At 35.9% G+C, this 27,587-nt stretch overlaps 1 protein-coding gene across 2 annotated transcripts in view; it reads left to right on the top strand.

The window, feature by feature from the left end:
- Nucleotides 1-404: 404 nt before the first annotated feature.
- Nucleotides 405-27,587, top strand: part of LOC135104415 (ornithine decarboxylase-like) — a 27,757-nt gene continuing 574 nt past the window's right edge. The window contains exons 1-11 of one of the 2 annotated variants that reach the window (XM_064011817.1): nucleotides 405-547; nucleotides 16,416-16,558; nucleotides 18,346-18,530; nucleotides 20,062-20,158; nucleotides 21,841-21,917; nucleotides 22,245-22,417; nucleotides 23,021-23,222; nucleotides 24,530-24,682; nucleotides 25,309-25,500; nucleotides 26,144-26,355; nucleotides 26,899-27,587. The exon at nucleotides 26,899-27,587 is cut by the window's right edge and continues 574 nt beyond it. In XM_064011817.1, coding sequence (XP_063867887.1) covers nucleotides 18,438-18,530; nucleotides 20,062-20,158; nucleotides 21,841-21,917; nucleotides 22,245-22,417; nucleotides 23,021-23,222; nucleotides 24,530-24,682; nucleotides 25,309-25,500; nucleotides 26,144-26,355; nucleotides 26,899-27,121 — 1,422 coding nt within the window. In that variant the 5' untranslated portion in view covers nucleotides 405-547; nucleotides 16,416-16,558; nucleotides 18,346-18,437 and the 3' untranslated portion in view covers nucleotides 27,122-27,587. Of the gene's footprint in view, nucleotides 548-14,491; nucleotides 14,989-16,415; nucleotides 16,559-18,345; nucleotides 18,531-20,061; nucleotides 20,159-21,840; nucleotides 21,918-22,244; nucleotides 22,418-23,020; nucleotides 23,223-24,529; nucleotides 24,683-25,308; nucleotides 25,501-26,143; nucleotides 26,356-26,898 lie in introns of those variants that run through there. The other variant, XM_064011818.1, reaches the window with a different exon arrangement.

The raw sequence follows: 27,587 nt of genomic DNA, 5'->3' as shown, positions 1-27,587 counted from the left end.
TGAGTAACAGTTATTCTTTTGCAGTTTTTTCTCCATTAAAGAGACGAAATTCTTCTTGAATTATTACTAGTAATAAAAGCAACATTGAAGCCTTCTTCCAACAACTTTCGACACAACCAGCCATTAGCAGTCAGTAGAAGACGAAAAATTGAGTGAGTACGAATATTCGTATGTAAAGGCGCTATAAACATTTTAAACCCCCCGCTATGGTACACCTCCGCGATTAGCACACTCTTCCGCCAGTAATCTAGTTCATAAATATTGCTTTTTCTTATTAATAAATCTCATGTGACATTGATACTCAGCACTAGATAACCAGTTCAGCTAGAAATAGGAGCGGGATAGAGAGAGAGAGAAAAAAAGCTTGTGTAACAGGAACACAGGAATTGGAAAGCAAGAGACTCTTTGCCTCACTCGGTTGCTGAACGTGTACGAGGTCGGTCATAGCTTCTTCTCGGGGCTCCTCCATGTGCCTCATTCTATGTCCCCAAGGGCTAATCCAACCTCCAAAATTTCTTCATTAAGACAGCCTCGGTCGTCAGTCCAGGTAAAGTTGATCAAGGGGTGTTAAATTTCTGTGAGGTTTAGGGAGGGGCGGTGGTGTATCACGCTAGAGGAAAGTTTACTCACCCCAGTATTACTTATGGAGACCTAAATATTTTGGGTTATTATTGGTGTTGTGCGCTTCATTGTTGTGCATGTCATTTCTGTCTCATGTATGGTTTTACAGATCCCGAGTTCGGAGATTGTTCATGGTTGTGATGTTAGGTTAGATGATGGGGAATGGTTATGAAATTAAATATCAGGAATGTTTCAAGCTTTATGTAATTCTAGTATTTCTTGATAAGAAGTGCGCCCCCGCATTCCCCTCCAACTGCCCCTAACCCTTCAAACAAGCTTGGGGGCCTGTGAGGAATCGAGGGTTTTTGGTGGGGGATGAAAAATAAGTGAAATATTGCCGTTCAAAAATCTAAGAAAATTTTCCTCAGTATTTCGAATTTCCCTACCCTAACCAAACTTAACCTAGCCGCGGGGGAGGGAGGGGGGCGCAGCTCCCCCTGAACCCCAACCCCTAGGACGTTAACTTAACCTAGCATTACCTAACCTAAAGAGGGACCTCAAAAATTATACCATTATGCCTTACTGGTGTGGTGTGGAGATCCTCAGGGTGATGGAGGTGGGTATAATTTGGCAGCTTCATTAATAAAACACATAGAACCTCTTCTTTGTGTCCATGCTGTATCTTAAACAGCGCTGTAGTTAAAAAACCCACATGGTGAGTTTTTTTCCATCCGAACACTGGCACTTTCTTGTTTCACCTCCTTCCACTGGCTAGCCATATTAACAAATGACAGTAAGCCTGTATCAGAATGCCTGACGTGTCTCTAAAACAAATGTAAAGTATAACTGAACCTGCCGTGGAAAGTCGTAATTGATGGCCTCATGAATGACAGTGCATGATTGAAAGGATCAGGTCTATAGATACCATGAAATCCTAATACGTCACCACCCACAAATCCCAGCTATAAACAATAGAAAATAATTTAAATGTTAACTCTTGACTGGTGCAGAGCTTGCTGGACTTCGAAAATGTCGAATTTTGCCACACTTTGCTGTTACAGCCATACTAGATACATGCCCCCAAATTTTTTTACAAGTATGGCAAGGTCACTGAGTCTTTTACATGACGTGTGAGTTTCATGCTTGTATGTTACATGGACATCTTTTCCAGATTAACCAGTTTTGTTCACACAGTCTCACATTAGAAGAGAAATGTGACTTCAGGTTGTCACCCATAATGACTTAAATTTCAGTGAGGTGTTTTGTGTGTGGTAGTACAATTAACTTGGGTCTAGATTGGCATGTTTCATCATTCAGGTATATTTGGTGTGAGTCAGTCAACTTTAACATATTCTTGTGGTGAACTTTTACCCCAAAGTTTAAACACCTATATCTATTATTTCTCGTTTTGACTGCCAAAAATTGAAATTTCATGATTTTTTACAAAAGAGCAATTCATTTTATTTAGATTACATAGTCTTCCCAGTAGTGGTATGATAGAAACAAATACAATTTTCCATGGGATGTAACATAACAGAACTTATTTACATAATACATTTGTTTGCCAAATATATCTATAACCTTTGGAATATTTTTTTATTGAATCTGTAAAGTCTTATGGAAATTTTAGATCATGTGGTATTCTTTTACTCTTACACCAGTTTAAACGTGGCTTTTCTTACCCTTCTCATCAGATAGGGCTTCTCATTCTGAGTAATTTAAACCACTTATATGCCCAATGGAAATTATTTATAATTCTGACAGCAGTTTTTAAAGATTTATCTGTTTTTTTGGGGAAGCAAGTTTGCTCACTGCTGTGACTGCTTGGAAGTGACACACCCATGCATGTGGTGGATAGGTGGGCACTGATCTTCCCTGCCGAAAGTGAGTTTGTTCATTGCATGCATATGTCACATTTGTTGCACAAGTGCAAAGTTAGTCACTGTGATTGTTTTTTTTTTGTTTAAGAATACACCCACTGGCCAATTAAAAAGTACAGAATTAATTTAGCCAACCATAGCATTTTATTTGATCCTGAGAAGGGAAAAGTGTCTCAGTTCAAAATATTTGAGTTAGTTTGAGGCCTGAGCCTCTGAGGAAGATGTCTGTTTGCGGTGGGTGTTGCCTTGATTATTTCTAGTGCCTCGCCAGATTTTACAAAGATACGTAAGGTAACAACTTCATGTTGCCAGTTACGTTAGGTTAGGCTAGTTTGGTAAGTTTAGATTAGTTTTGTTAGGTTAAGTTTGTTTATTTATATTAGGTTAGGATGGTTTGGTTAGATTAGTGTGATTAGGTTAGATTGGGTTAGTTTGGTTAGGTTAGTTTTGTTAGGCTGGTTAGGTGGTGGTGTGTGACAGCCAGCTGGCAGCCATGGGCAAGCAGCAGTCAGTCCTCACGGGGGGATCATTGTGAGTGAGTGCTATTGTTGTGTTACTTGTGAGGATGAAACATTCTTTTTCGGATAGATTTTGATCTGTTTTGTATTAATTTTTTTTTAATCATAAAACATTAATTTATGATGTAGGGGTCAGGGCCTGGGGGTAAAAAATAAAAACTAATGATATAGAGGGAAAACAACACACAGATTAATTCAAAACAGGCCTCAAACTACCACGAAAAAAAAAAAAAAAAATTCATCCAGAATAGAGACTGATGAACATGTAAAAATTTACTGATCATATGTATCATACTTCCATCTTTGGAACTGACCCCATAACAAATAAATACAGTGTGGAACCTTCGTTTTTTAACTTAATTTGTCCCTGAATGCTGTTTGAAATCCAAAATGTTTGAAAACCGAAACCATTTTCCCCATAGGAATCAATGTAAAATAGATTAATCCATTCTCAGATGCCCGTCCACCATGTCTTAACAGGTAATGGCTGACACTCCCATATATATATATATATATATATATATATATATATATATATATATATATATATATATATATATATATATATATATATATATATATATATATATATATATATATATATATATATATATATATATATATATACATACATACATACATACATACATACACACACACACACACAGTGGAACCTCAGTTACTGAACATCTCCCTTCCCAAACAACTTGGTTCTCGAACAGAAAAATTTAATTCATAATTGCTTCGGTTGCCGTACCATAATTCAGTTTTGGAAAAAATTACTTGATTTTAAATACTACAAGACATAATAAAAGCTGCCACTTATTACTAATTTTTAGTTTCTATAAATATTTCCTTCATTTTTATATATTTGGAGGAGAGACATAGAGGATAAGACAATAATTCAATCTTTGAAATAAGTTAAATGTGGTCCATTGAAGAACCTCAAAGTAAACAAACAAGGTTTGGCTCTCAGGAGTAATCCCAAGCCCCCTGTGGCTCTCTCTATGACCCCAAAATGCCATCACTTGCACAACTGCATTTTCCCAGTAGCTTTTCCAAGAAGCAAGATGTCTGAGTGTTTTGATCACCATGACGGTGAGTGGGTTATTCCTCTCTGTGTCATTCTGTAAGGCTTCCCTCACTTGATTGGACAAAGAATGCCTACATGGTCTAAACAATATCTTTTGATGAGTTTTATGTTACTAAGTTCATTCAATACATGCTTTCTAGATAAAAAAAAATTCTAAGTTGGAGATGATGTGGAGCGGCCATCTTAGCAGTGGGAGAGTCGGTCATTATTCACTAAGACATGATGAATGGGTGTCTGAGAACAGATTAATCTATCTTACATTGATTCCAATGGGGAAAATAGTTTTGGTTTTCAAACATTTTGGATTCTGAACAGCATTCATGAATGAATCAAGTTAGAAAACTGAGGTTCCACAGTATGTATATATTTAGTACTTAATTAAAAAGATACATTTAAAAAAATAAGAGCAAAGGCACTAATCCATATATATATATATATATACATACATATATAAGGATATAGGTGAAAAAGTTTAGGTCAGCATCACATGACTGGTCAACATTACCGACAGTGACAGCTCTTAGGAGGTTAGACAGGCTCAGATTGATGTGGTGCTGCTGTAAAGAATTACCTTGTTTTGTCAGGCTGAGATAGGCATGATGCAATAATACCAGTGGTAGCTTGACTGGGATGACCCTTTCCCTTGCCTCTCATTGTATACATGTCCTTGTTTATGTTGATTCTTCTGGTTCTTCCCTTCATTGATTCTATCCCCATCAGAGTAAGCAATAGGAATTATCAACATACCTTTATATTCCATGAATGCAATGATCTGTTTGCAGTTTATACAATTTTACATAGTAGTACTGCATCCTTCCTGTTTTATGTAACATTCTTACAAGCAATATCTCTTCAGTGGATTGAGATGGAAAGTAATGGTTGGTATCAAAATATTTAGAAATTTGTGCCCTTTACAACTATTAAGTTGAATTACACTATGAAGTTAAAATTAGATTACATTATTAAAAATAAATCGATGACTGCATTTTTTTCTTTGATATGATTTTCTTAAGGATATCACACAACTACATTAAAGTTGTATCTAGTGTTTATTTCCTCTATTATATCAAGTTGTTTTATTTTCTATATTCTAATAGGGGAATCACAACCATTAAAAAGTCCTTTTTTTATTTTTTGTGAACATATAAATTTGGTGAAGCAAAAATGTAAATGACATACAAGTACTTCCTAAGATGAACACAAACAAAGAGAATGATACAATCTTAGAAAATGAAACTGGAAGAAACAAAACAAAAGAACTAATAAATGCTATGAAAATATATTGGTATAAAGGATAATAGAATATAAAGAAATAATAATAGTCTGCCTACATTCAGCCAGTTCCTAGAAGGTGACCGTTCTAATTCCATTGCTTTAATTTCCAGCCTGTCTAAGGTTTTTTAATCTATCCTCAACAGGAAGATTCTTAAACATCTATCACTTCACAACCTTCAGTCTGATTGCTAGTATGGGTTCTGTCAAGGCTGCTCTATTGGTGATCTTCCTGCTTTCCTTACTGAGTCTTGGTCATTCCCTTCTAGAGATTTTGGTGAAACATTTGCTGTTGCCTTAGAAATATCAAAAAGGTTTTGACTGAATCTGACACAAAGCTTCGATTTTCAAAATACTCTCCTACATTTTCTATCCTTCTCTCTGTAACTTCATCTCAAGTTTCCTTTCTGACCATTCTATTGTTGGTGTGGTAAACAGTCACTGATCTTCTAAATCTATTAACAGTTGTCTTTCTCAGGGTTCTGTCCTGGTACCCATTCTCTTGCTGTTATTCATCAATGATCTTCTAAACCAAACTTCTTGTCCTATCCACTCGTAAGCTGATGATGCCATCCTACACTTTTCCATGTCTTCCACCCTTCAGGAAGTAAACAGTTCACCCAGGGAAGCCACAGAACACCTGACTTCTGATCTATAAAGTTTTTGATTGGGGCAGAGCAAACTTAGTATTGTTTAATGCCTCAAAAACTCAGTTCCTCCATCTATCAACTCGACACAACCTTCTAGACAACTATCCCCTCTGCTTCAGTGACACTCAACTGTCCCCCTCTTCTACACTGAACATCCTCGGTCTCTCCTTTACTTATAATCTGAACTGGAAACTTCACATCTCATCTCCAGCTAAAGTAGCTTCTATGAAGTTAGGTGTTCTGAGATGTCTCCACCAGTTTTTTCTCACCCTTCCAGCTGCTAACTCTGTACCAGAACCTTATTTCTCCATGTATTGAGTATGTTTCACATGTCTGGGAGGATTCCACTCATGCCACTCTTTTAGACGGGGTGGAATCAAGAGCTTTTGGTCTCATCAGCTCCCCTCTTCTAACTGACTGTCTTCAGCTTCAGCTTCTTTCTCATTACTGCAGTGTTGCATCTCTTGCTATCTTCTACCACTATTTTCGTGCTAACTCCTCTTCTGATCTTGCTACCTGCATGCCTCCCCTCCTCCCGTGGCCTTGCTGCACAAGACTTTCTTCTTTCGCTTCTATTCTGTCCACCTCTCTAATAGAAGAGTTAACCAGTATTCTGTCATTCATCCCTTTCTCTGGGAAACTCTGGAACTTCCTGCCTGCTTCTGTATTTCCACCTTTCAATGACTTGAAAGGTTTCAAGACACTTATCCTTCAATTTTTTACTCTTGCTTTGGGCCCTGTTTGGGAACTGGCATATCAGTGGACTTTTTTTTTTTTTATTGGATTTTTGTTGCCCTTGGCCAGTGTCCTTCCTACATAGAGAAAAAAATAATAAAATAAAATCTGATGCTTCCAAATCTTGCAGGCTTCCCCCATGCTTCTTCATCTTTTAGTTATATTTATTTATCTATTTTCTTCCTCTGGAGGGTCCTGGCTCCTCAGGCAGTACACTGTTGCTGCCCATAAAAATGAAAGGCTGATGTGTTGTGTAAAAGCAAAATTAAGACAGCAGCCCATCATTTAAGGGTAGCAAGCAGCGAGAATGTGAAATGTGAGTGTGTGGTGTGGTGGTGGGCCAGTGTAGGTGCAGGTTCACTTGAAATCTTTCCATCACTGGGGTGACACATGACTCGCAGCACAACCCGGCATTGGCCGGCTCTTCCCATTCTGCCATGGCAAGGGAGTTACTTCTCTCTGGCCCCAGCAGCTGATAGCTATCACTCAAGCGCGACAAGAGGGTTCCATGGATAATTTCACTTGGATGGTTTTTTTTACCGTATTGTGGGGTCCAATCTGATGTCTGTGCTCTCTCCTGTCACAGTAGGAAGGTTGGGAAAGACAATGCAATAAAAATAATTTTGGCCACAAGGTTGCTTATGTCACTCTGGCTCTGGGCACCTCATTTATTTTTACCACAGACTCATTTGCTGTTTGGAAGTATATGTCAATGCCATCTAGTAGCAAGCTTGGAATAATTGTCATGTATATGTATTATGGGTTCAGAAGGTACATTTTTTTATGTTTTACTATTTTAGAAACCCAGTAGTTTCTGTATCTACCTCTAAATGATCTACAAGCATTGTTGAGTTAGTGTATAGCACCATGAAAAGACAGATTTCTCTATATGAAAAGAAGATATTACTTAATATTGCTGTTTGATTTAATTTTTTTATCATAAAATATAATCATTGCTGGGTGCGATAATGAAAAAATAACTTGATAACCGATAAATCAACAACAATAATCTTATCACTGATAACTGATAATTGATAACTGGCAATAAATTTTTTGCCTGATAACCGATAACCAATAAATCAATAAATCCAAAATTCCAGTATTAGCAATAACAATATTGATATTTTAAATAAAAAAGTTGATAAATTCAAATCTTTATTTTTTCTTAGAAAACTTAGAAAAATCTGAAAAAAACTTCAAATTCATTGCATATCCTAGAAAACTTAGAAAAATCTGAAAAAAAAAACCCCTTCAAACTCATTGCTTATCCAGTCTCTTCACTAATGAAGTATACTGTTTTAAGTAAAATAACTAAATTGATTTTGAAAGTTTAAAACTTTAACATGCTCAAATTCCAAAAACTAAAATTATTGATTATTGCTAGTTTGGAACCAAAAGTATCGATGATACCGATGAATCAGTAATGTGGGAAAAAATATTATTGGATAACTGATAACCCGAAATTGTCATCATGATAAATTATCATGATAACGCCCACCTATGAATATGATAATATAGATTAGTAATTATGAGTACATACAGTTAGCACCAAATGACTTAAAAACTCCCGCTGACATGAGCATCATCAGCGGGAGCTGATGATGCAACTTCAGTTAGCCCCTCATGCTGCATTTTAACAGTGGATTGCACTGAAAACTTTCATATCCTTCATGAACTTACATTTCTGAATGTTAACTTGCAGTTGGCTACAACACATACAAAGTTTGTCATGTTCAATGTCTTGCTTGTAATTTGTGGCTCAGTCATATGGCTGGCAAAGTAAATGGAAAGGTTGAATGAAGAAGTTCAAAAACAGTGATTTCTCGACTGCAAGAAATATAAGACATCACCAATATTTTATCCTTTAAACTTTCCTTTCTGTGTATAAAGTGATTTTAATTTTGTAGTGATACATTTTTACAGATTATGTTAACTGGGTGTTATAAGATAGATTGTTGAATATTGTTATTTTGCCTGCAGTCATTATCATTTACTGTTATATCCTATGCCTATGGATTTTGTGTTTCATGAACTTGTCTGTAATGCCTGTCAGTTTCAAATTACACAGTCCTGTTGTAAAAATTTTCCTCAAATATCAGTCAAGTAAGAGCCTTGGTCCATGTTAGAGTTTTAATGAGAGCGATGGCAGAAAATGATTATGGTTCCAACTTATTAAGACAAGCCCTTCCAATTTTAAAATGAGATATTTTCAGACTACCAACAACACTCTGTTTTACAATAAAGTAACAATCACTGGAGAACCACACCAACTCAGCAACCTTTTGTTTACTCACATATTTGATGAATGCTTATTGTTGATAAAAAAAAAAAATCACACTGAACCATTGTTTACATATACAGATGATGAACACTCACTCTTGATATCCTGTTGATATCACCTCATACCACTTAACACGGTTGCCAAGCATGCAGGGACAGGTCAGTCACTAAACTTTGAGAGTGGTGGTGGCCCACTCCCTCCCTCCTGCATTAAAGTTACCTTACCATATGTTTTGGATTTCTCTGTGCCTTGTTGCTACCTGTCCATGTGTTAGGGTTTTGAGGCCCCTGCATTACAGTATGAGACGAGGCAAATTAATTCTTCCGTGTCAAGTGATTTGCGTTAGTATTTTGTGGCACCCTGGCTATACAGAGCAGCTACAATGATAGAATGAGGAGTGGATGACAGCTGAAGACCTGGCTGCCCCTTCCTCTTTCACTGACTAGCTGAGATAGGGGTCATGTCAGGTATGGGATTACTGCACCTCAGAAAATGCAGAATAGCCATATGCTATATTACATACTTTCCTCTTAAAAACTATACTCTCGTAGTATAGGGAAAGTCATAAAACATAATAAAAATGGGATAGAGGTGGAAGTCGTGGCAAGCAGAGTTAGTCTTTGGTTCTGTCAGTCTGGTCTCTTGCATTCTTTAAGGATACCAGAAAAATATATTTACCCACAAACGAACACATTTGCCAGATTGAAAAGCAGAAAACACATTAACACTCATAATAAAGGCACAATGAAGTAACTTTGTAATTGATGAAGCAACATGAACCCCTAGATGATGTCAATGTGAAGATGTGAAGGATACATCAACAAAGGAGTATTCTAGGCATGGAAAACTCCATGGCACTGCCAAAGACAGCAAAGGAGACATTATGTGAAGCTGTGGAAGGCAATGGAGGAAAATGTAGGTGTTGCATTATCTAAGAACTAGGCTTGAAGACAGTCAGTTAGAGGAGAGGAGTTGATAAGTTATGGGGGGCAGTGTGTGTCTGTGTGATGATTTGCTTATATGCATTCTCAATAACATTTGCTTATATGCTTATATTTGCTTATATGCTTATATGCATTCTCAATAACAGCACTTCCAGATGTATGCATGTTTATGAATAAGTAGCTCTGTTTTGACAGTGTTGTCACAAACCTAGGTTTAGTGTGCCGACTGCTCCATATGATAATTATGTAGTCCTGTCCAGAGGCACTCATATGTCCTTCGTGATGATGTCCTCAGGCATGTCAAACAAATGTCAGAATTATTATCCTTATCGTGACACACACACCTATAGCAGTTATGATGATGGCATGATGTTGTGACGATGATCATGATGTCATGACATTTTCTGTGCATGTTACAAAAACGACATAATAATGTAACAATAATGCTACATTGAGTACAAAATATGTTGAGTTCCCTCTTAAAAACAGTTTTAGTTTTAAAAACAAGGTCAACATTAAGGTCAACATTAAAATTCTTGTGATGTTCCAAGAGTATGCTATGAGTCATAAGTCTTGATGCTAGACCACAATTATGCATCATGATGATGCTACAACTGCTATTAGTATCACTATTGTGATGATTATTGTGATTGTGTATATGGGGCTTAACTCATTAGGCTAATTGCCAGTGTTCCTATTTGGGAACATGCTTTTATGTGTTAATTGTTCTTTGGATAAAAGGTTGTTGAATGATGTCATGTTTCATCATGTATGGATAAGGTTTGTCCGAACATCACAATTAAACTTATTGGCCAGCCCCATACTCTTGTCAGTGATAATCAAAATTTCATTGAATTCACACTTATTGAAATACCCTTGAAATAAAAATGATATCTGTAAGTGTCATCTGCATCTTATATTTGTATAAAGAGACATTTCTTTTTAGCAGCAAGTTGCCAAATGTTTGTTTGTTTATTTATCTATGTATTCATTTATTTACAGCCATTTTTTATTGGAAAGAAATGTTCCCTATTGGGAACATTAGCAGGATCTGTATTTGTGAAAATTACTTGTCATTATAGATAACAGTAATTACTGGTTCTCCATTGTGTACTGAAATGCACTCATTATCTATTTGTATAGTGTCTTGACTTTCATGTTTATTTTTGCTTATATATATATATATATATATATATATATATATATATATATATATATATATATATATATATATATATATATATATATATATATATATATATATATATATATATATATATATATATTATATGTGTGTGTGTGTGTGTGTGTTGTGTGTGTGTGTGTGTATGTGTGTGTGTGTGTGTGTGTGTGTGTGTGTGTTTGTTTATAACTGTTTTTCTTTTTTTAGTTGTATAAAATGATATACTCATTTTTTTCTGGGAATGTCAAAAGTTTCTTAATATCTGTGAGGCTATATTGCAGTTATTTGAGGAAGATGCTGAGATCAACATTCTTCCTACAGAAGAATATCAAACTCACTGAAGAAGAGGCAGTTGATGATATCTTTGAAAATTACTCTGAAGGCCAGGTAGCTGAGCTCTGTCTGCCAAGTAATATTCAATACGTTACACACTGCAGGATGGTTAATTCACTTTAGTCTGTTCAGAGCAAGAAGTCCATTCAAGGTGGAGCTATATAGTATGGTGGTTTACCTCTAGCCTGCTAAACCTTCCTTCACAAGATTGAAATTGATAATAAGTAAATACTACATAAGTATAATATATATATATATATATATATATATATATATATATATATATATATATATATATATATATATATAGAGAGAGAGAGAGAGAGAGAGAGAGAGAGAGAGAGAGAGAGAGAGAGAGAGAGAGAGAGAGAGAGAGAGAGAGAGAGATTAGCTAAAATAGATAAATATAAAGGTTGATGCAAGATGTAATTCATGCTGGAATGGTGGGAGGCATGATCAAGCAATCTAATCACTATGCTGTACTTAAGAAAACAAAAAATGTGTGACGTCTGTTTAGAAAGGGAATAAATGTATAGAGAGCAAATGCTTGTAATTGAAATGGAAAGATAAGTGATGTAAGTTGCTGTAGTAATGCTTTAAGTTCAACATTGTGAGTTTACTTCTATTATTTTATTTTTCTCTGCTTTAACCCATTAGGTGCCACCCACATTTATAATGGAGTGATGACCAGTCATAGGAAGGTGGAAATACAAATGCAGGCAGGGAGTTTCAGAGTTTACCAGAGAAAGGGATGAATGATTGAGGATACTCATTAACTCTTACATTAGAAAGGTGAACAGAATAAGGGTGAGAGAAAGAAAATCTTGTGTAGTGAGGGGAGGCATGCAGTTAGCAAGATCAGAAGACCAGTTAGCATGAAAATAGTGGTAGACGATGGCTAGAGATGCAACATTGCAGTGATGAGAAAGAGGCTGAAGATAGTCAGTCAGAGGAGAAAAGTCCTAAAAGAGTGGTATGAGTTGAACTCCCACCTCCAGACATGAGAAGCATACCCCATACATGGACGGATAAGGCCCCTGGACTGAAGTAGCAGCTGGGGGGGTGAGAAAAACTGGCGGAGATGACTCAGAACACCAAACTTCATAGAAGCTTTTTTAGCTAGAGATAAGATGTGAAGTTTCCAGTTATATAAGTAAAGGACAGACCAAGGATGTTCAATGTAGAGGAGGACAGTTAAGTGTCTTTGAAGAAGAGGTGGATAGTTTTCTGAAAGGTTGTGTCAGGTTGATAGATGGAGGAATTTTTTGTTTTGAGGCATTGAACAATACTAAGTTTACTCTGTCCCAATCAGAAATTTTAGAGAGATCTGAAGTCAGGCATTCTGTTCCCTGCATGAACTGTTTACTTCCTGAAGGGTTGGTTGTCTATAAAAAGACATGGAAAAGTGCAGGGTGGTATCATCAGTGTAGGAGTGGATAAGGCAAGAAGTTTGGTCTAGATCAGTGATTCTCAAAGTGTGTGCCGCTAGTGTGCTGCTATTATCTCCATGGTGTGCTGCGAAAATTTGGGCGTGATTTTGATTTATGTACATAATATAATGAAACTATTGTAACTTGTAATTTTTATTTATTAAGAGTGACAAATTTTATATATATATATATATATATATATATATATATATATATATATATATATATATATATATATATATATATATATATATATATATATATATATATATATATATATATATATATATATATATATATATATATATATTAATTTGTCATCCTTGATAAATATAAATTACAATTTACAAGTTTCATTATATTATGTATGAGAATCCCTGATCTAGACCAAACTTCCTGTCCTATCCATTCCTACACTGATGATTATCTATCTATATCTATCTATCTATCTATATATTGTATATATATATATATATATATATATATATATATATATATATAAGGGCAGGTGTGCAGCAAAAATATTAGTAGTTTCTTAGTGTGCTGTCATACTAAATAGTTTGAAAACCTAGATAATTAATGAATAATAAGAAGAGTGGGTGACAGGAACACTGTTAATAGAATTAGGAAAAGAACAGTGACCATCTACCACAGCAGTAATATAATGGTCAGAAAAGATACTTGAGATGAAGTTACAGAAAGAGAAGGATAGAAACCGTAGGAGGGTAGTTTGGAAATCAAAGCTTTGTGCCAGACCATCAAAAGTTTTTGGTATGTCAAAGGCAACAATAAAAGTTTCACTGAAATCTCTTAAAGAGGATGACAAAGACTCGGTAAGGAAAGCCATATCACCAGTAGAGTGGTCTTGAGGAAACTCATACCGGCGATTAGATAGAAAGTTGTGAAATGATAGATGTTTAAGTATCTTGCTATTGAAGATAGGAAGATAGATTAAAAAAAAAAATAGATAGGCAGGAAATTAAAGCAATAGTAGTTTGAGGGATTAGAACAGTCACCCTTTTTAGGAACAGGCTGAATGTATGCAAACTTCCAACAAGAAGGAAAGGTAGATGTTGATAGTTTGACTAGGCAAGGTTCAAACACGGAAAAAGTTTCATAGAATATATATATATATATATATATATATATATATATATATATATATATATATATATATATATATATATATATATATATATATATATATATATAATTTATTTATCAGAGAGAGAGAGAGAGAGAGAGAGAGAGAGAGAGATAAGCAATTAACGCATATTTAGTTCTAATCACATTGTAGACTCAATGAACAACTTATCAATCAGCCAAGGGTGACTACATGATATCTCGGCGAGGCGCAGGGTGAGCGGTGAGCAGTCTTCGTGGCTCGCGCCATGGTATTGATTACTGCTGGGTCAGGTGCCAGCTATGGTGTTCTACCGGCTAGAAACAATGATTGTTGTTAGTCTCCTGGTTGTATAAGAATACATTCGAAGGCATGAAAATGAGTAATCATTGATACTTTCAAGGTCGTATCAGTTGTTGTCCTGCACAAGGTAACGTAATACCGCGGCAAGTGGCAACACTTTTCTCGGTCACCCAGCGCCTATCACACATGCTCAATCCTGCTGCAGCCCTGACGTTGTGAAAATATCGTGGTGTTGCTGCGTCTGTCGTTCATTCTTGCCCACATGAAGCTTTTCCTCAGTGTTTGACTTCGTTAGCCTGGTGGTCCTCAGCACGTGTGGAGTGGGCTCACCCCCAGCCTGGTATTGGGCGGTACCCAGTTCCACACTGGAAGAGGCTAAAAGTGACGTACTCTGATCAGGCTCCATCACTACGGCCACCGCGCTCCGCCGCCTTACACCCTCTCAGGGATAAGACAGACGCATTGCCATTGGCAGTAATAGAGTGGTGACACTGGAGACGGCGGGAGTCACTGTGATCACGTATCGCCGTAAACGTATTTGAAGGGTTAACAGGAAGAATTATAATTCCAGCGGTAACAATGGAGGCACAACTGTCAGGCTGTTCCAAGGGCTACTGACAATTATTGGGAAAGCACGCCTACCCTGTATGGCGTGTTCTTGATAAATGGAATAAAAACTTAGGTAAGTTGCACGTTAAGTTTGGTCTTGTCAAGGTTATTACTGTTACTCGATAGTCTGGCTTGGGCTGGATGCAGCAGCAGTAAACTGATGTCACCAGTCTCGATTATGTTGGATTGGTAGACCATTTTGTACATGTGAATTTTTAGTTTTAATGAAGTGACATGACAACCGTACATAAGTTATTATTATTATTATTATTATTATTATTATTATTATTATTATTATTATTATTATTATTATTATTATTATTATTATTATTATTATTATTATTATTATTGACACCAAGGAAAAAACACAACTGGCAACAGACTTGCGGACGCGGCCTAGCCAGCCGGGGACCCCACGTCGACACTAGTGCCATTATGATAATAATAATAATAATAATAATAATAATAATAATTATAATTATTATTATTATTATTATTATTATTATTATTATTATTATTATTATTATTATTATATAATTGTTTTACTATTATTACCTTATCGTCGTTTTTTTTTTTTTTTTTTTTTGTCTACACCATATCAGTTTTGGAATGCCATTGTTAGAAATGACAATATGTCAAACGAAATTCTGAGCAGTACTAGGGATCATCCATTCATTTCCATCATTATGCTAATGCAGTCATTTTAAACCCTGCAGAAAGTGTTGTCATTTTATTTATCTGATTTTAACTTTATCAGTTTGGATGCTCTTGAGATTCCAGAAATGTCAAGGTATTTGGTGATGTGTGTTTGTATTGATGGTATGAAATCGAATTTTTCATGTGACATGAAAATTTATTATATATGACTATTAGACTTGTGACTTGTTTATAATATATGTATTATCATTTTTTGCAAAGTGAGGAATGAATGCTGAAGAAGTTCAGCATGGGAAGTTAAATATATTTAGTCTTACTATGATGATGAATTGGATGAATTGTTTTGTTAATGCAGGGCCTCCCATGACCAAATTGGCGCCCTAAGCAAAATTTAATTTGGAGACCCCATTCCCCCACCTCTCCCCATCCCAAATATACTATAGGTACAAAATGACTATATAACATGCCATTTAACATGACAGTCTTTATTATTAGTAACAAATGTACTCTAAGTATAGATACAGTAGTTTGGCTGCATGTATCAAATAAAAAAGTCAACCTGAAATGAATATTAAATAAAAATAACTTCAAACTGAAATAAATAAATAAACAAATCTGTGTCACAAATACCCATCAATTACACATCAAAAGAAAGTAACTTCCACCACCTCAATCCTCCACAAAAAAGCAGGTCTAGCAGGTCTGAAAGCAGAATTATGCACAAATACCTCTCCTCATGCAAAATTAATGTAGTCCCCATTGGAAGATGAGGCTCTACGCACAGTGCGTGTTCTGTGTTTAGGGAAGGATGGCCGTGTGTTAATCCATTTCCTCACCATGCAGGGACGATACTCGGGATCCCGTCTGGACCAGTGCACCTTCACACTCTACGGAGGCAACTGGAGGTTTACACTTAACGGTTTGCCACCGTGGTACTGAGGTTTGCTCTTAGTCTCCACTGTGAGGCTCAGCAGACCGTAACTAAGGTAAGTATCCTTTATTAGTAACCTATATGTGATCAGGGTTGTGTGTACATCAGTTGGATTATTTTAGAGATTTTGGTGAAACTTTTGATGTTGCCTTGGACATATCAAAAGCTTTTGATAGAGTCTGGCACAAAGCTTTGATTTCCAAACTACACTCCTAAGGCTTCTATCCTTCTCTCTAACTTCATCTCAAGTTTCCTTTCTGACTGTTCTATTGCTGCTGTGGTAGACGGTCACTGTTCTTCTCCTAAATCTATTAACAGTGGTGTTCCTCAGGGTTCTGTCCTGTCACCCACTTTCTTACTATTCATTAATGATCTAAACCAAACTTCTTGGCCTAACCACTCCTACGCTGATGATACCACCCTGCACTTTTCCACGTCTTTTCATAGATGTCCAACCCTTCAGGATGTAAACATTTCACGCAGGTAAGCCACAGAACGCTTGACTTCTGATCTTTCTAAAATTTCTGATTGGAGTAGAGCAAACCTGGTATTGTTCAATGCCTCAAAAACTCAATTCCTCCATCTATCAACTCCACACAACCTTCCAGACAACTATCCCCTCTTCTTCAATGACACTGAACTGTCCCCCTCTTCTACACTGAACATCCTCAGTTAGTCTTTTACATATAATCTGAACTGGAAACTTCACATTTCATCTCTAGCTAAAACAGTTTCTATGAAGTTAGGCATTCTGAGACGTCTCCGCCAGTTTTCTCATCCCCCCAGCTGCTAACTCTGTACAAGGGCCTTATCCATCCATGTATGGAGTATGCTTCACATGTCTGGGGGGGGTCCACTCATACTACTTTTCTAGACAGGGTGGAATCAAAAGCTTTTTGTCTCATCAACTCTTCTCCTCTAACTGACTGTCTTCAGCCTCTCTCTCATCGCCGCAATGTTGCATCTCTAGCTGTCTTCTACCGCTATTTTCATGCTAACTGCTCTTCTGATCTTGCTAACCGCATGCCTCCCCTCCTCCAGTGGCCTCGCTGCACAAGACTTTCTTCTTTCTCTCACCCCTATTCTGTCCACCTCTCTAATGCAAGAGTTAACCAGTATTCTCAATCATTCATCCCTTTCTCTGGTAAACTCTGGAACTCCCTGCCTGCTTCTGTATTTCCATCTTCCTATGACTTGAATTCCTTCAAGAGGGAGGTTTCAAGACACTTATCCTTCAATTTTTGACTACTGCTTTTGACTCTTTATGGGACTGGCATTTCAGTGGGCATTTTTTTTTTATTGGATTTTTGTTGCCCTTGGTCAATGTCCCTCCTACATAAAAAAAAAAAAAGTTCCCTTTGCATTCTTTGAAAGTAAGGTATATCATTCTTCATGCATTCACTGTTGTGCATTTTGTGTATCCAGTCATTGTAAAACATGTAGGGCAGAGTTACTACCCATAACCTGTTTTGTATTCTACACCTGTTCACCTGAAGACTCTGTATTCTATCTCATGTTCCACCCCTGCTCCCCCCCCTTTCTCTCTCTCTCTCTCTCTCTCTCTCTCTCTCTCTCTCTCTCTCTCTCTCTCTCTCTCTCTCTCTCTCTCTCTCTCTCTCTCTCTCTCTCTCTCTCTCTCTCTCTCTCTCTCTCTCTCCAATTTTGTAATTCTGTATCATGAATTTATAGATAAGACTGGCTTATATAACATGAAACCTACTCCAAAACTGTGAAAAGTTCAAGACTTATTCCAATTTAGCTACATTGATTAGAGTGGTAGAGTGCATCAGGTTAAGAAATTGTTGATTACTATCAATAAGAATACCACTTTGTTTCTTCCAGGCTGATACACATTTCCGTGGAGGTTACAAGAACCAAAAGAAAGCCATTTAGTTTATTGATCCACAAAATTATTCCATCCAAAATCTAGAAGCATGAAGCTGGAATGCAATTTTTTTGCTGGGTCTGCTCACATTCTGAATGAGGAGACTGTCATGGATGTCATCAGGGAGAAGACCAAGGATCCGGTGAGTATATGATGACACTTACTCTTAAGGAAATGTTAATACAAGTTTGAAGTTTTGTGTCATCCACCATTTTAGCTTAACAGTATATGCATTCTTATATAGGATGTAACACGAGTTTCTGTGGATTCGTTAAAGGTGAAAGTACAGGTTATTCTAAGTGGAAAATGTTCTTTGCACATAAGCATTTTAAGGCTTTGTTTAGCTATGTTAAGAATTTCAAGTGAGGCCTGGCAACAGATATAACTGCAGGGCTGGGCAGGTAACCATGGCGGAGAAACACCATGTCCATATACTTCACATTACTATTTTTTTTATTTAATTTTATATATTTATTTATTTATTTTTTACTTATTTTTTTCTCTCTCCCCTTCAGAAATATGCATTACAATCTAAATGTATTCACTGGCAGTCAGCTGAATTGTTCCTAGTCACACTCCTCTCCACTCCCTGTCTGGGGAGGCATGGTGCCACATTACTTCACATTACTATTTTTTATTTTATTTATTTATTTTTTTTTATTTATATTTATATTTATATATTTATTTATTTATTTATTTATTTATTTATTTAACTCTCTCTCTCTCTCTCTCTCTCTCTCTCTCTCTCTCTCTCTCTCTCTCTCTCTCTCTCTCTCTCTCTCTCTCTCTCTCTCTCTCAGAAATATGCATTACAGTCTAATTGTATTCACTGTCACTGTCTTGACAGGAAACTGCAAGCAACTGACTGGCAATCAGCTGATTTGTTCCTAGTCACACTCTTAATCACTCCCTGTTTGGGGAGGCATGGTGCCACATAGGGTATTGTTTTATCATTAATTACAGCCATGTTATCCTTATTTAATGTTTATCTGTAAATTGCCTGTCTATAATTATCACTGATCTTGTTGTGGGACACTGTAATACTCCAAACTTATAGAAGTCTTGATTTGACCAGTTGATATTTTGCATCCATGGTAACTTGCCTGGCCTAACCATTACTGAATAATTCACAATTTGACCAATTGATATCCTGCATCCATGGTTACCTGCCTGGCCCAACCATTGCATCTGTCACCAGGTCATACTTTAATTTCATAATGGCTAAACAACACCTCAGAAAGCATATGTGCATAGAACATTGTTGCAAAACATTTATAACCAAAATCTTTATCCCTTCCCAGTACTGTAGCTTTCAATTTAATTTTATTGCTTTGATATTATATGCATGTTGACATAGGCATTGAAAAAACAAAGTAATCGCCAAATATGTCTCAGTTCCTACAGAAGTATTCAGTCCATAATAATTCCAAGCCCAAAGGATAGGTATGTATATGAAAATAATGACTCCTGACTTGTCAAAATATTCTTTGTTACTTTTAGTGACAAATCTTGTATATACAAACAAAATTGAAGGCCATAAAATTGCTCAAAAATTAAATCATGTACTAAACACTTACCTAAGAGGTATGTATATATATATATATACTAAACACTGTACAGGTTAAGCTATAATGGCTTCTTAAGTATTAAATAAGTAAATTAATTATCTACAGGAACAGGAGGATCCCTTTTATGTACTAGATGTTGGAGATATTGTTCAGAAGATAAAGGTGTGGAAGTTGAAGCTGCCTCGAGTGAAGCCTTTCTATGGTGAGTTATTCCAGGCTGTGAAGCTTTTGTTTTACACAAGCTGATTTGTTGAAACTGCCTTTAAGATATGATGTACATATAATGGTTTGGTCACTGTATTATTTTTGTTAATTGTGCTGATGTACATTTTTAGGACCAATGTAAAATTTATTATCCTTTGCATTAAGGTTTTGGATGAAATGCAGCTATAGTGCATGATATGCTTTGGAAGAAAATAACCAATTGCATTGTTCATGGAAGCATACTTTTCTAGCAAGGTAGGGACAGCTGGAGAACACACCAGCTTGCCTGGAAGAATGGATGTTGTAGAGCAGTCTCTTAGACGTGCTGTGAAGTGCTTCATACATGACAGTACAATGTCATTGTTGCTCAAAAGAAATACAAAGTACCTAAGGGATACTTTTTGAAAAGAGTACATTTTATTTGATAAACTATAACTTACTGAACTGTGTACATGGATATTAACATGTGGGAAGAGCTCAGAATTTATTGCTTTTACCTATAGTACTGGCATCCTCAGTGTTTTTTTTTTTTTTTTTTTAGAGTGAACAGAGCAGTAATAAGCAGTACTCTTATTTTACAGTATCTTTGTAGTACTATTGAAATTGTAGTCTCATTAACCAGATGTTAGCCAGAATTAGGGATGCTGGACAGCTTAGACCAGATTACAGGGTCTAGGCAGGATTGGAAAATGTTAAGAAATGCTGCAGTAGAGTAAGGCTAAGAGTTCCATCACTATAGAGGTGGTATGTTAATATTGGGAATTTATGTAAAAAACTAAGATTGCATCTCAATGATATTAACCTATTCACACTTCCTCTAATTCATCCATCTTGTGTAACCACTTCCCCTATCACACATAGACACCCTCTTGCATAGGTGTGATACCATTACACCATCAGTCTACCAGATTTATGGTCTTCCTTATCTTTTTTCCTTAAATTTCTTGCATTTGATCCTAATATCATGTTCTTTTTTCTGTGCTCAAACCACCTTAACACTTCCTGCACTGCTTGATCATGTAACTTTTAACCAGTTTTCCTTCACAATTCTTTATTTCTCATTTGATTCATATACATAAATGAGTACACCTGTTATATTCACTGTCCTCTCCTATTTCCCATGTGCAGTCAGTATCACTTCATACAGTCCTTTCTCTTCATTTTTGCTTAGTGTTCTATATTTGTACACTTAATTCATTCATCTTCCCATCTTGCTTCTTTCTGTCATTCTTAACCATCTCAGTCTTTATTTCTCTGTACAGAGCAGCATGCAACTCTAAATATCTGAAACTCATATTCCTCTGACATTCTTCTCTCATCTATCATTCTCATACTTGATTGATGGAAAATCTCAGTATATTTTGCATATGGCACAGATTTTTAATCTGCCTTAATTGACTTATTTTACATATGTAATATGTTAAGTATTTAACTCTTTTCATTGTTTTAATTTCAAGACCAGAACACTTTATATATATATATATATATATATATATATATATATATATATATATATATATATATATATATATATATATATATATATATATATATATAGTTATATTTTTTAATCAGATCTCATTTTTAAAAGAGTTGGATTGTTTTTAAGATAATGCATTATTTTTTTTTCTATATATTTATTTAATTTTTCCTAAATGTATGCTTCTGTTCTCTCAACAGCTGTGAAGTGTAATGACCACCCAACTGTTCTGGAAATTCTTGCTGCTTTAGGAACTGGTTTTGATTGTGCATCAAAGGTATGGAATAAAGTTTGTCTAGAATTTTGAGTTTGATATGAAATTTTGCATTTGATAAAAAAGAGTAGTGAACAATTTTGTATTTGAAAGTGACGAGAAAACTTTTAATGATGTTTTTGTATATATTATTCACATTTGTAGTTTTGTTGAAATTTTGTTCTTTTGATATCCAGTCATTCTGCTTTTAGATAATGTTTTACTCTCAGTATAGTTAGCGACTTTCTATTTTTTATTTTGGTTGATGGCACGTTGATTAACATTGTAAGGAAATTACTAGAGTGTTATTGTTTATACTTACTGAATATATATTTGTAAATCTTTTCTCAGAGTGAAATTGAAAAGATCCTTGAGCTGGGAGTTGATCAGTCCCGTATCATCTATGCCAACCCCTGCAAGCCAGCCTCTCATCTGCGTCTGGCAGCTAAATTGCAAGTCTCACTTATGACTTTTGACAATGAGACTGAACTTCACAAGATCAGTGCTTACTATCCTGATGCAAAGTAAGTGCAATAACTTGTTATAGTTGATGTTACCAAAAGAAATTAAAATCTGCAGTAATTTCTTGCATGAGCTGGTGTCTTAATGAAGTATTATCTTTCATTTGTGAATCATTTATCTTTACTCAGGCCAACTGCTTCTTTCCTAGTCTCATGTTTTATGTTTCAGCTCCATACAGTGCATGTGATACCACTATTTTGTTAACTCTCTCTCTCTCTCTCTCTCTCTCTCTCTCTCTCTCTCTCTCTCTCTCTCTCTCTCTCTCTCTCTCTCTCTCTCTCTCTCTCTCTCTCTCTCTCTCTCAATTTTCTCCATACTCCTTTTGGCTTCTTTCATTCTGAACTTGACTTTCACAGCTTATCTTGTCTAACAATTATCTCTAAAAGCCCCATCCCCCGATAACATGCTTCACTTGTCTTTCCGTTCTTTGCTTCCTGCCTGGTCAGAATAATCCATCTGTTCTCTTGTAATGTGGTCAATCCCAAGTCTGCTTTGTATATTTTTATAGTCCTGTTTGGTCCATTACTCATGTAATTTGATTTTATGTGATATTTTTAAAGTTTTCTGTTTCTCCATAGTTAAGTTCACCAATACTCTGTTTTCAGGCTTGTTATTCGAATTCGTGTTGATGCAGCTGATGCACAGTGTCCCTTAGGCATGAAGTTTGGGGTGCTTCCTGAAGATGCAGAAGCTCTTCTGGTTGCTGCTCAGGATCTTGGATTGAATGTAGTTGGAGTGTCTTTTCATGTTGGCTCAGGCTGCCAAGACCCTTCTAGCTTCTACCAAGCAATTGCTTCATCTAAAATGGTTAGTTTGTTAAAATTGTCTGTATAATTTTAAGTAATAGATTGTTTTTAGGAATCTTGGAAACTTTTTTCTGGCATTTCTTTAAGTTAGTTACTATAGAAAATCTTGTGGACAAATTTTCTAAATCTTAATGTTTGTTTTGATCCTTGAGACTTGATTGAAATTTTATCATAATTTTTAAAGAAAATTTGTTTAATGCATGATAACGATCACTTCTACTTTGAACTTCCTCAATCTGTCCTTACTGATATTCTAAATTGGAAATTTCATATCTCCTCTCTTGCCAAAACAGCTTTTGTGAAGTTAGGCATTCTCTTCAAATTTTTCTCATTCTCCCCTCACAGCTCCTAACTCAGTACAGGGGCCTTATCCACCCATGTATGAATTACATTTCACTCACATAGAGAGGTTCTACTCGTACTGTTCTCTTGAACGTGGTGGAATCAAAAGCGATTCATCTCCAATTCCTCTAACCATCTTCAGCCTCTCTCTCATTGTTGCAGTGTTGCATCTCTTGCTATCTTCTATGGCTAGTTTTATGCTAACTGCTCTTCTGATCCTGCTAACTGCATTCCTCCCTGTACAAGATTTTTTTTTTTTACTTTTACCTCTATTCTGTCCACCTCTTTAGTGCAAAAGTTAACTAGTATTTTTAATCTTTCATCTCTTACTGTTAAATTCTGAAACTCCATGCCTATTTATGTAACTTAGACTTGAACTGTTTCAATAGGGAGATTTCTAGACACTCCTCATAATTTTGGATAATTTTTTTGACTGCACTGTTTAAGGACAGGCACCATCTGTGGGCCTCTTTTCCAGACCCCCTCTTACATAAAAGAAAATAAGGTTGATCTAGTTTTCTTCATTATATATATATATATATATATATATATATATATATATATATATATATATATATATATATATATATATATATATATATATATATATATATATTAATTTTTTTTTTTTTCAGTTATGTTAGCCAATGATATTACATTCCTGTATGCAAATATATTCTTAATAGGCGTTTACTTTGCTATTGTAAACTACCTCCTTATTTCTCCTGACTGCTTCATAATGTATTGTCACGTATACTGTGTTTTAAGTACATTGACGGTTTATTCAACAAGATGTGCATTTTAGTCTGTAGTTATGTCACACTATAACATTAAAAAGTCTAACTCAAAAAATTATCCTTGTATATGTGGAAGGTATCACCAGTGTAGCTTTCTGAATAGGAAAAATGGCATTTAAGCCTCATTAATGTCATCTATAATTTACATTATTAATAATTTTCCTTGCAGGTCTTTGAAAAAGCTGTGGGCCTTGGTTTCAGCCCTTACTTGTTGGATATTGGAGGCGGGTTTCCTGGATCAAGCAGCTCTTCTCTTGATGAATTTGCAGAGCCCATTAATAGAGCCTTGGATGTATTCTTCCCTGAAGGGTGTGGTGTTGAGGTAATATAAAGTCATTGTACTCTGAAGTTGTCTTTTCAGGATGCTATGCTTCAAATATTTGTTTATGCAGACCTACCCTGAAATAATAAGATCTGTTAAGGATTTAATTAGGAAGATGGAAGGGAAATTAAAGCTGGACACAGGTAAAGTTGGAGTAGCTTTAATTATGGTTTGATCTTTGGTAAAAAATTACAATCTCTCTCTCTCTCTCTCTCTCTCTCTCTCTCTCTCTCTCTCTCTCTCTCTCTCTCTCTCTCTCTCTCTCTCTCTCTCTCTCTCTCTCTCTCTCTCTCTCTCTCTCTCTCTCTCTCTCTCTCTCTCTCTCTCTCTCTCTCTCTCTCTCTCTCTCTCTCTCTCTCTCTCATTTTCTCTCATTTTCTCTCATTTTCTCTCTTTCTCTCTCTTCTCTCTCTCTCTCTCTCTCTCTCTCTCTCTCTCTCTCTCTCTCTCTCTCTCTCTCTCTCTCTCTCTCTCCATAAATGAGAGAGCATCCTTAAAGTTGCAAAGTAAAGTAAAGTAGCAAAATGTAGGTGTCACTCTAGCAGTTATTCAAATTTTTGAACTGGTAACAGTGGTCCATGTGTAGAAGCATATGTTGAAAACACTAGTAAAATATTGTCTTTCAGATCATTGCAGAACCAGGTCGTTATGTAGTGGCCTCAGCCTTTACCCTGGCAACTAGTATTGTTGCAAAGAGGGAAGTCAGTGATGCCAGTGGGTCGCTGGAAACCATCATGTACTACATCAATGATGGGGTCTATGGATCATTCAACTGCCTGCTCTATGACCATCAGAAGGTCCATGCTGTTTTGCTTAAGGTATTTGTATTAATGTGACACCTTGTGAAAGAAATGGATCATGCATTGTTATTTTCTTGAAGTAGATTTGTAATGATAACTAGGCCTTACATGTACCTGGCTAACCATCCCATATGCACATAGTATTTATTTGCATTCCTCTGTTAATATAGTTGGTAAATATAACCTGGTGAAAGCACTTCTTGCTTGGACAGTTTTCTCAGGAGAATTCTGCAGAACATGTCAAATGCAGGTGAACAGATAAACAGTAATGGCATCCCCACATACTCCTACCCTGGCCCCACCTTGGTTGTACATAGTATGCTGACAACACTGGCAGTGCTTAGATATGTGATTTGCTTACAAGTACATTCTTCAGTCAGCATGTGTACTAATAATTACAGGAACTCTATTAGAAGTGATCCATTATGCACTAACAATAAAAGTATGCAAAAAATGGTCCTAGTTTGATATTGGTGTGTGAAATTGAGTTTACTGTTGTCTTGTTTTCGTCCATATTCTGGAAGCAGCCATTGCTTCCCATACTTATGACAACCCTTCATTGCTACTCTTTATGATCACATACAGTTACTGGCATACAGTGTAGTTCATATAAGTAAAAACTAGAATGGATTTGTGTAACCAGTTATACTACTTGTTGCAGAAACATGATAAAGAAACTCATCTGCCGTGCTCTGTTTGGGGGCCAACCTGTGATGGCATAGACCATATAGTGTCAGAGATGAGTCTTCCAAGACTTCCTTGTGGAGAGTGGCTGGTGTGGCCTGAGATGGGTGCCTACACTCTTGTTGCTGCTGGAACCTTCAATGGCTTTCCTGTTCCAAAAGTCATTGTTGTTGTTCCTCATCATACATGGTAAGCTAATTGTGGTGTATTATTTTCAGGTAAAAATATAGGGTTAATCATGATCATTATCATGAACTTTTATCAAAGGCTTTCAATAATTTGTGGGGATTAATTTAGATACAATGTCATGCTGACCTATGGCATTTGAGTCTTGTTTCTCACAGCATAGTTTAGCACCACAAGTTATTGAAATATCTTTGTCTTTTCAAACTAAGGTAATATCCTTTTGAAGAGATTATCTACATAAATCATTACAAGCAAAGGCATATTCATAATTTCATGGTTAAGGTTTTTAATTTTACAATAATTTGTCAGTCTGCATTATTGTGTAGCGTGTTTATCATGCCCCTGATTTTCTACAACATTCCTCAGGACATCATATGATGTGTCTTTAGTTTACTTGCAACTACAATTAGAGGGTTTAATTTATTTCATTGATAATTTAATGGATTAACTTAATTCTCATTGTCCCATTTTGATTGTAATTTAGGTTTTATTTTCAGAAAGTGGAAGAAGAGATTATTGCTTAAAACAACGAATTGTCTTTAATAGGTTGTACTTGGAAGAACATCTTGGTCACAGTTTTTCCATGGCATCAGTTGAGGTTCAGAATGAAAAAGCTTTCTTGGCTAAAGACCGACATGAGATGGCTGGGTCATTGGCAGTGACGAAGAATGCTGCCTCTCACTATACTTGTGCTGCCAACACCTTGGGCCCTGTTACCATGGAAGACCATATGGCACAACTGGCACTCATTGGCATCGGTGAAATGTAAGGATCAGCTAGCCAGAATTTTATAAGAGCAGAGGGATATTTTTATGTATGCAGCTTTTCAAGGTGGTTATCAAGAGATGATGTACAAGTCTGTAATGCAAGTTTGTTTCATTATAAGTATGTGAGATAATTTTCTTGCCTTTTTTTTTTTTTTTTTTTTTTTTTTCTTTTTTTTTTTTTTTTTCCAAGGAGGTTATTCAATTGAGGTTAGTATATAAAACTAGTTGACATCAGAATCTTATTCCCTGTACATTTAGATTAGTTGACACAAGAAGAAACATCTGCAGTGGATATTGTTATTGAATGTAGAACACAGTTGCTTGCATGCAAATTTTACTAACATCTAAGTTTAACATTGTTTATTCATGTTGGGTAACATGCATTACTTTGATTTGTACTGAAGCCTTTCTTCTTAACTTAGGTGTACCTGATAACTCTTCTTGAAAAGTTTAGTTTGTTGAAAATTT

The sequence above is a fragment of the Scylla paramamosain genome, chromosome 10 (genome assembly GCF_035594125.1).
Source record: "Scylla paramamosain isolate STU-SP2022 chromosome 10, ASM3559412v1, whole genome shotgun sequence".
NCBI classification, from domain to species: domain Eukaryota; kingdom Metazoa; phylum Arthropoda; class Malacostraca; order Decapoda; family Portunidae; genus Scylla; species Scylla paramamosain.
Note: the sequence above shows the minus strand (reverse complement) of the source record. Positions and strands in the feature narration are given on the sequence as shown.